A 10326-nucleotide genomic window follows, 5' to 3' on the forward strand; every position below is an offset into this window, starting at 1 on the left:
ATTTTTCGCTCTATTAATTTCTCAACTTCTTATATATGCCTGGTCAAATTAATGCTTCAGCAATTAAATAATAAATAATTTCTTGTACTCAGAGTGCAATAAAATTCAACAGTAGAATCTGTCGTTGGGCTCAACCGATCGTCATTAGCCACGTGATTTTCACGTGATGTCATCTTCGTCATATTGGATGACATTGACAAAAGATTGCTCAATAGCTTGTTTTTCGTTTGTGTCATCCAAGCTCCATCAGACCTTGTCATTTCAACCAAACGATATATTCCTAAAATCGACCAGGATAGAAGACCTGCGTGTAAACCAGCTAAGGCTGCGCCTTCCTTGTAAATTTATTAAAATTTATTTATATGTAGTGGTTGAGGTGTGGTAAAGTTTGCTTGTCCTTTCGTTATGTCTGTCCCTAATGGACCATAAATCTTTTATTTTGATTTGTTGTTCCGTTGTCAATGTGCACCTCTTTTGTTTTCGTTTGGCCCAATTAATATACAAAATACAGGTAGCCTCCCTTCAGAGCCACTGCCATTCAAGATTTTATTCTTAGTATCCGTCGTTTCAAAATCGCTTGGGATTTGCTTAAAGTGAACTAAGAAGCGCAATGGACGAAAGGAAAGCTGTACAAGAGCCTTTCGCTGTCTCTGACAAGATTATGTATTTAATTCACGCTTACCGAGCTTCACAAGCTTTATTTACGGCTTGCGATCTTGGCATCTTCGACATACTGCACACATCATCAACTCCTCTATCGGCACAAGTAATATCGCAGAACTTGTCCTCGAATCCAGATGCTACAACGCGACTCCTAGACAGCCTTGTTTCCCTGGAATTGTTGGAAAAGGCCAAACAAGGTGACCTGTGGTTGTACAACAACACCGCTATCGCAAACAAGTTTCTAACGAAATCCAGTCGTGAATCCCTTGTGGATTTCATAGCCATAAATAACAAAACTGTATACCCTATGTTTGCCAACTTAGAAAGCGCAGTTCGAGAAGGGACAACCCAGTGGATGAAAACATTTGGACGGTCCTCAGAGGAACTGTGGAAAGAACTGTATGGAAGCCAAGAGGCCTGTTTACGATTCACGGGTGCAATGCACGGTTCTTCACTGCAAGGATGTGACGCAGTGGCCCAAGCATTTGATTTAACAGCGTACACAAAATGCTGCGATTTAGGAGGTTAGATTTGTGAAGATTATGATCAGTATTAGCATGATTTGTTTCGGATTTCCAAAGGACAGAGAACTATAAAGGTTAGAATATCGGGAAAGGTACTTCAAGTAAGGGAAATACTAGTTGTTGATTTAATATGTGCGCTTAAGATGTCGATATTTTTGACAGTTGGACACATTCTGACATTAACTTTGTTACTATGTTAGTTTTGTGTAGGGGTGGGCGAGGGAACATATGAATTCCTTTCCTGGGGTAGGTGAGAAAAGAAGTCCTTTTGGAAATACTAAGAACTTGCCACTCTCCATTCCCCAGAGATTACTAGGGGCTTACTGTATTTGTAAATTTGCTTATTTTAGCGGGTAAAGGAGAGTTGTTTTCTTGATCGCAACATCCAAAACAAATACGCCCTCATGTGTCGAGGTTTTTTGATGAAACCAAAACCAAATAACATGTTTATTTCCAATCCATTTTAAAAATTACTATTACTTATTGTGTCAGGAATTGTTGGTATTGGATCGGGGGTAACATATAGCGGGACTTTGTGTGACCGTTGCAGAGGTTTGCGTGACTTCATCCGCTTGATGTTGACTCTCAGTCACGTAATTGTGGCTACGTAACGGCAATGGATTTTTTGGGTCTTATGCTGGATATCTAATTTTGTGGTTTCGTTCAAAATTCTAAACATTGTTATCATCTTATTTATCTAGGGGCTGCAGGAACCATGGCATATGCTTTGTGTCAGTACAATCCTCGCATGAAGATCACAGTTTGTGAACTGCCCTCAGTGGTAAACTGCGCTCACCACTTCAAGCCGTCCCTCGAGGCTTGCCCAAATCAAGGGAACGTCTCTTTTGTGGCTAGTGATTTCCTCCAGTCTGATTTACCAAAGGCTGATTTGTACGTGATATGTCGTACACTCCACAATTGGTCTGATGAAAAAGTCGACTTGATTCTCTCGAAAGTTTTCAAAAGTTTGCCTTCAGGTATGCATTAGAACTCTTATGTATATGACTTTCTATTATGCACTAACTGCAATTTTCCATTGACCCCTTCAACACCATTCGTGCACTTTCGTTGGGTTGCTGTTCCTTCACTCCAAAAAAACACACTCTTACTCAAGAAAAAAAGAAACAAAGAAAACGTTTCTGTAACATAATTTGACCAATAGGAGAAAATATATATAGGTTATTGACCAAGCGTGAGGTCAAGATGGCTGGATATTGGACAATTCTTGCATGTTTAGCCACAACGTTGGATTTGGTTCATCTTGCCTGCTGACGGAGCAAGCCATAAAATAAGCTGTGTTTTTCACCAATCAGAAGGAACAAAACCACTCGCGACGTCTTATACGCTCGTTTTCCCGCGCTTAGCACGTGCTACCTGTTAAAACTTTGATTCTGATTGGATTAGTACGTCACCGTACGCTTACCGTGATTGGCCAGACTTTTCCTATGTTTTTGGCTTCATATCGTCTCTGACGGAAATTTTTCACAACTCCAACTATAACAACGCGTTAACTTTGTTACGTTGCATTTAGTGAATTAAAAGCACTGTAACCATTGACAATGAAAATTTCCCTTGATACTAAAACGGAAGTTAAAGTTTCCTCAAAGCTCCAGTTGCAATATCTATAATAATGTTAATATAATAAGTGGTATATCTACAAGTGGTTAAATTATTGCTGCATAATCTTTAGGTGGCGCTTTTCTCATCTGTGAGCAATTTTTAAATGAGGATAAAAGCGGCCCGGAGGACGCTCTCTGTCAGTCACTGAACATGCTACTGTTATGTGAAGGAAAGGAAAGATCTGCAAACGAATACAAACATATTTTGGAGAAGCACGGTTTTGTCGACATTCAGGTGAAACTAGTTCACCTTACTATGGATGCCATTTTATGCAAAAAGATTTAAATTGTTACCCAGCATGGGACCAAGTTTAAGTCAATTCTTTGTCTTAAAACTTAATGACAGTCCTTTAAGGGTTTGAATGTTTTTGGGGGCTTTAACAATTTTCATAAAATTCAGTTGTTGGCTTGGGGGGGGGGGGGGGCGGTGGGAGGGTGCAGTTTTAATCATACCCTTCTAAGCTCAGGTTTCTGCACTTCAATAAGTTTTATTATTATATGGCTTGTTCTTGTAGCCGATATAACGCGCGCTCTGATTGGCTAATTGTAGGGCATTATTCTCCCATAATGCCCATGGGCCGATTACCGACTTGCAAAAACAAAGCAGAAAGCCATATAATAAACAACATATCAACCTCCAAGGTTCGGTCTTTACGGGAAAAACTCACACCTCGGCCTTGCTGTATACGGCAAGGTCTCGTTCTGAGATTTTCCCGTAAAGACCTCACTCTCGGTTAATAAGTGGTTAATAATTTAATAGGATTCCGGGTTTAAGTTTTCGGGTTAAGTTTTCTAGGTTAATTAAAATAGGCTTCGAGGCTAGGCTTCAAAATGTGTTAGTCTAATGTGCAAATTACAATTATACCTGCATTTTGTATTGTTGTAGTTTAGGTTAGAATTTATCACCGTTTAAAGATCAGAAATTTAGTTTTGTAGTTCAGAACATCATGACGAAACTGCATACATCAGAGAAAGTTAAAGTAAACTCGTGTTTACGAGGTCAGTTGCCAAGAACGTTTATGGTTTTGGATAACTTTACTTCCATTCAGTAAACAGAACTTCAACGTGTCTATCTGATATAAGTTTAGCTTTAGTTAAATCAAGGTGATTCCTCACATTTGCATCGAGCATCCTTACTGCGCATAATTTATGGCGTCATTCGCGCGCGCTCGTGCACGCGCACATTAAAAACATGGCGGATTTCCCTTAATATTGAGTTCTGTCAGTTGAAAAATGGCTATAGCTCACTAATGAGCTCGGGCACCCCAAACTGTTTTCCAGTCATTTTAATCAACTAATCATTAGCTTTGCGTGAGAAAAGGCTCATCTGATTTCTATTGTTGAAAATTGAATAAATAAGGAAAATAGTAGCTGCACTGTAGTCTTTTCTATTTTGCAGTTTGGTAACAGTGGCAAGCAATTTGGTTCCAATATTTTAACAAGGATTTTGCTGTCTGTCAAAATCAAACTTATAACGTTTATTTGTGTCCGACACAAGTATTGACTGTAGTTTGAGGCGTGTTTTCATGAGTCTGGGCTCACAAAGAGTTTACAATAACTTGGAATGCGTTCTTGTAATAAGCATTAAATAATGCTAAAATGGGACATTTTCAATGCCTCACTGCTCCTTAACGAAAATGGGCACCCCCCTTTTATTTTATAATTAAAGTTCTCCTATGATAAATATTCAGTGGACAAAGTTTGAACAAAAGTCTATTGACAGTTTTATTTCAGGGGAATTATCTTAAGAGTAAAGATATCTCAGGAAATCTAAGGATATATGACTCATTTAAGATAACATGAAATGTAACTGTTTTAAAATATTAATCCTGACTACACTAACACGGGACATTCAATGTGAATAGCTTTTTTGAGGATAGGTCAGTCAGTCATCTGGTATAGATGTATTACGTCTTGCAACATAATCTGTATCCTTGCAAATTAAAACTACTGGTGCTAACAATAAGAACTTGTACTACGCCAGATGCGAAAAACCACTAAAATAAACTGAACACCCTTTGGATGTGGCCAGAAAATATGTGGAAACGGTTCCCCATCTAATGCAGCAGCACAAGACCCTGAGGAAAGGGTACAAAATCAGTAACGTAAAACATTTACAACTACTCATTCAAGCTGTAATAACAAAAGCTTAATAATAATAATAATAATAATAATAATAATAATAACAATAATAATAATAACAATAATAATAATAATAATCTTGGAAGAATTCCCGGCCGATTAAGCATCAGTGAACTACAAAAGATAACCTTGCTAGGTACAGCACGCATTTTGAGGAGGGTGCTATCAAGCTAGAAACTGGCTATCCCCTAGTGCCCCAGGACCATGGTATGGTCTCGGCCCTAAGGACTCTAAGCAAGCATTACGTGAGGACGATAATAACAATAACAACAATAATAATGATGATGATGATGATGATGATGATGATGATGATGATGATAAAGAGGACGAACAAGAGGACTGGCTAACATAGAATGACCTAAATTTCCCGCCAAATGCCTAAATAGTCCCTAATCGTCCCATAACACCCCGTGAGCCCTCAGTCGTGCCGTCAAAATAATAATTTCTGTCAAATTCGTCCCTCAATGGTCAAAAATTACATTAGTTGGGTCATCTTGGTTTCATCAGTTTTCAGCTCTTTCTGCACAAACGGCCTCAGAAGTTCAGCTCGTTTATGAGTATCTACTTCCCTAAACTATTGATCAAAGGGGAAAAAGGTTTACATTTGGTATTTTAATGGCCTATTCGTTAGCGGTATCAGAAGTTATAATCCGGGGGGAGACTCCCATGTGAAAAGATCAGATCGTCTTGCTTAGGGATGTAAATCACAGATTATAATCTCGCTTAAGATGTCCGCACTGAACGCCCCTATTTTTAGTCTTCAAAGTATCTCTTAGGGCGCGCTTGAAGAAAGAAAAAAAAGATCATCGTCATTTCCTTTTTAAGTGTCATCTTTTAGGGGTCATAAAAATCTCGAGTCACGCTCGGATTGCTCTCTTTTAGGTGTTTAATTCAAATTTTCCGACGAGGATCTCCGACCTTTTCATTTGGGAGTCCCCACGGGGTTATATTTTGTCATTCTTATGTTATTCGTATTGTTATGTTATAGTCAGCCATCTTTGGGTTATGCATCCACGTTAAAAATGCTTTATAGTTTATGCCATTCATTAAATGAGCTGGGGCATGGCAGGAATATAGGACTTTGGAAAATTCGCTCAGCCAACTGCACGTTCAGGTGGTCATAAGAATACGTGGGTGTTTATATCATGCTCTCACGATCAATCTCCTGATGGTGTTTCTCTGTTCTCCTGCATTCTACTCATCGGCGTCTCAGAATACGTTTTTTACCTATTGATCCCCCTTCCCCTCCCCGGACCATAATGGTGTATTTTCCATATCCTCGCTAGTGAGGGTATAGATGACGTTCAGTTGAGCAACAGTTGAATGAAAAAGCTTCATCTGGTTTCTTAAGTTCTCAAAGAAAAATTCACTTCTTCGAGTTAATGAAAATGTAGGCAAACAAAGTCAAAAATACTCAATGAAAATGCATGCAAAGAAAGTCAAAATACTCAAGTTTTAGAAAACATCTTAGCTTGGCAAAAGTCAAAGGCTCCAAGTACGGTTTGGATTATTCAGAATAATGTTTACATGGCTGAAACTTCAATAACAGGAACTCGCAGCTAACTCGGCGGACATTTTTCAGCTAAAATGAAACTGCACACGTCATACGTCACGGCGATATGGCAGCCATTTTGAATTACAGTTTCAAATAGTTATTATGGGATGCTCAGGGGGCAATTTAGTATGTATTGGCCCCTAAGTATCCCATAATAGCAATTTGAAATAAGAGAATTCAAGATAGCCGCCGTATCGCCGAAAAGGTCCATTAAATAGAGATTTTTACCATGATGGCCCAATAGGAATTAGGTTGGGCCAGTGTGCACCCTATATCATGATATACATTTCCAGTTATACGCTTATACGTGAAGAAATTTAGTAAGCAGTGATGAAAACAAAAGAGACTTTTTCTGTTCACTGAACCAGTGGTAATGGGTGTCACACCATTATCACTGCAATATTGGTTGTTAGATTGTTTTCCGCTCTATTAATTTCTCAACTTCTTATATATGCCTGGTCAAATTAATGCTTCAGCAATTAAATAATAAATAATTTCTTGTACTCAGAGTGCAATAAAATTCAACAGTGGGATCTGTCGTTGGGCTCAACCGATCGTAATTAGCCACGTGATTTTCACGTGATGTCATCTTCGTCATATTGGATGACATTGACAAAAGATTGCTCAATAGCTTGTTTTTCGTTTGTGTCATCCAGGCTCCATCAGACCTTGCCATTTCAACCAAACGATATATTCCTAAAATCGACCAGGATAGAAGACCTGCGTGTAAACCAGCTAAGGCTGATGTGCCGTACTTGTAAATTTATTAAAATTTATTTATATGTAGTGGTTGAGGTGTGGTAAAGTTTGCTTGTCCTTTCGTTATGCCTGTCCCTAATGGACCATAACTCTTTTATTTTGATTTGTTGTTACGTTGTCAATGTGCACCTCTTTTGTTTTCGTTTGGCCTAATTAATATACAGAATGCAGATCGCCTCCCTTCAGAGCCACTGCCATTCAAGATTTTATTCTAGTGTCCGTCGTTTCAAAATCGCTTGGGATTTGCTTAAAGTGAGCTAAGAAGCGCAATGGACCAAAGGAAAGCTGTACAAGAGCCTTTCGCTGTCTCTGACAAGATTATGTATTTAATTCACGCTTACCGAGCTTCACAAGCTTTATTTACGGCTTGCGATCTTGGCATCTTCGACATACTGCACACATCATCAACTCCTCTATCGGCACAAGTAATATCGCAGAACTTGTCCTCGAATCCAGATGCTACAACTCGACTCCTAGACAGCCTCGTTTCCCTGGAACTGTTGGAAAAGGCCAAACAAGGTGACCTGTGGTTGTACAACACCACCACAATCGCAAACAGGTTTCTAACAAAATCCAGTCATGAATCCCTTATGGATTTCATAGCCATAAATAACAAAATAGACTACCCTATGTTTGCCAACTTAGAAAGCGCAGTTCGAGAAGGGACAACCCAGTGGATGAAGACATTTGGACGGTCCTCAGAGGAACTGTGGAACGAACAGTATGGAAGCGAAGAAGCCTGTTTACGATTCACGGGTGCAATGCACGGTTCTTCACTGCATGGCTGTGACGCAGTGGCCCAGGCATTTGATTTAACAGCGTACACAAAATGCTGCGATTTAGGAGGTTAGATTTGTTAAGATGATGTTCAGTGTTTTGCATGATTTGTTTCGAGTTTCCAAAGGACAGAGAACTATAAAGGTTGGAATATCGGGAAAGGTACTTCAAGTAAGGGAAATACTAGTTCTTGATTGAAAATGTCGGCTCAAGATGTCAATATTTTTGTCAGTTGGACACATTATGACATTCAACTTTGTTACTGTGTAAGTTTTGTGTAGGGGTGGGCGAGGGAAAATATGAACTCCTTTCCTGGGGTAGGTTAGGAAAGTGGCCCTCTTGGAAATACTGAGAACTTGCCATTCTACATTCCCCAGAGATTACTAGGGGCTCACTGGCTTTAAACATTTGGCTTCCTCTAGAGGGTAGAAGAGAGTTATTTTCTTGATCGCAAGTTCGCAACATCCAAAACAAATATGGTGTCATGTGTCGAGGTTTTTTGATGAAACCAAAACCAAATAACATGTTTATTTCCAATTCATTTTAAAAATTACCATTACTTATTGTGTCAGGAATTGTTCGTAGTGGATCGCGGGTAACATATAAGAGGATTTTGCATGACCGTTGCAGAGGTTTGCGTGACTTCATCCGCTTGACGTTGACTCTCAGTCACGTAATTCTGGCTACTTAACGGCAATGGATTTTTTGGGTCTTATGCTGGATATCTAATTTTGTGGTTTCGTTCAAAATTCTAAACATTGTTATCATCTTATTTATCTAGGGGCTGCAGGAACCATGGCATATGCTTTGTGTCAGTACAATCCTAGCATGAAGATCACAGTTTGTGAACTGCCCTCAGTGGTAAACTGCGCTCACCACTTCAAGCCGTCCCTCGAGGCTTGCCCAAATCAAGGGAACGTCTCTTTTGTGGCTAGTGATTTCCTCCAGTCTGATTTACCAAAGGCTGATTTGTACGTGATATGTCGTACACTCCACAATATGTCTGATGAAAAAGTCGACTTGATTCTCTCGAAAGTTTTCAAAAGTTTGCCTTCAGGTATGCATTAGAACTCTTATGTATATGACTTTCTATTATGCACTAACTGCAGTTTTCCATTGACCCCTTCAACACCATTCGTGCACTTCCGTTGGGTTGCTGTTCCTTCACTCCAAAAAAACACACTTTCCAGAAAAAAAAGAAACAAAGAAAACGTTTCTGCAACATAATTTGACCAATAGGAGAAAATATATATAGATTATTGACCAAGCGTGAGGTCAAGATGGCTGGATATTGGACAATTCTTGCGTGTTTAGCCACAGCGCCGGATTTGGTTCATCTTGCCTTCTGACGGAGCAAGCCATAAAATAAGCTGTGTTTTTAACCAATCAGAAGGAACAAAACCACTCGCGACGTCGTATACGCTCGTTTTCCCGCGCTTAGCACGTGCTACCTGTTAAAACTTTGATTCTGATTGGATTAGTACGTCACCGTACGCTTACCGTGATTGGCCAGACTTTTCCTATGTTTTTGGCTTCATATCGTCTCTGACGGAAATTTTTCACAACTTCAACTATAACAACGCGCTAACTTTGATACGTTGCATTTAGAGAATTAAAAGCACTGTAACCATTGACAGTGAAAATTTCCCTTGATACTAAAACGGAAGTTAAGGTTTCCTCAAAGCTCCAGTTGCAATACCTATAATAATGTTAATATAATAAGTGGTATATCTACAAATGGTTACATTATTGCTGCATAATATTTAGGTGGCGCTCTTCTCATCTGTGAGCAATTTTTAAATGAGGATAAAAGCGGCCCGGAGGACGCTCTCTTTCAGTCACTGAACATGCTACTGTTATGTGAAGGAAAGGAAAGATCAGCAAACGAATACAAACATATTTTGGAGAAGCACGGTTTTGTCGACATTCAGGTGAAACTAGTTCACCTTACTATGGATGCCATTTTATGTAGAAAGATTTAAATTGTTACTCAGCATGGGGCGGGGTACGGGGAAGTGTTAATGATACCATTCTAAGTTTTCTGGGCTTCAATAAGTTTTATTATTATATGGCTTGTTCTTGTAGCCGATATAATGCGCGCTTTGATTGGCTAATTGTATAGGGCATTATTTAGCTCTTATTAACCGAGCAGGAGGTCTATTTGGGAGAATATTGACGGAGGTCGTGAGTACAGACCGAACGCAGTGAGGTCTGTACACACGACCGAGGTCAAGATTCTCCCATACAGATCGACTTAGCTCGGTTAATAAGATGTTTATTATGTGGC

At 39.3% G+C, this 10326-nt stretch overlaps 2 protein-coding genes across 2 annotated transcripts; both read left to right on the forward strand.

The window, feature by feature from the left end:
• Positions 1–404: 404 nt before the first annotated feature.
• LOC145502208 (putative bifunctional dTTP/UTP pyrophosphatase/methyltransferase protein) lies at positions 405–3092 on the forward strand. Its single transcript, XM_081481465.1, has 3 exons — positions 405–1187; positions 1889–2164; positions 2878–3092. The coding sequence occupies exons 1-3, from the start codon at positions 611–613 to the stop codon at positions 3090–3092; spliced, it is 1068 nt and encodes a 355-aa protein (XP_081337591.1). The 5' UTR covers positions 405–610.
• A 4439-nt stretch (positions 3093–7531) lies between these two features.
• Positions 7532–10021, forward strand: LOC145502209 (putative bifunctional dTTP/UTP pyrophosphatase/methyltransferase protein). The gene is made up of 3 exons (XM_081481466.1): positions 7532–8108; positions 8821–9096; positions 9807–10021. The coding sequence occupies exons 1-3, from the start codon at positions 7532–7534 to the stop codon at positions 10019–10021; spliced, it is 1068 nt and encodes a 355-aa protein (XP_081337592.1).
• The last annotated feature ends 305 nt before the right edge of the window (positions 10022–10326 follow it).

The sequence above is a fragment of the Orbicella franksi genome, chromosome 11 (genome assembly GCF_964199315.1).
Source record: "Orbicella franksi chromosome 11, jaOrbFran1.1, whole genome shotgun sequence".
NCBI classification, from domain to species: domain Eukaryota; kingdom Metazoa; phylum Cnidaria; class Anthozoa; order Scleractinia; family Merulinidae; genus Orbicella; species Orbicella franksi.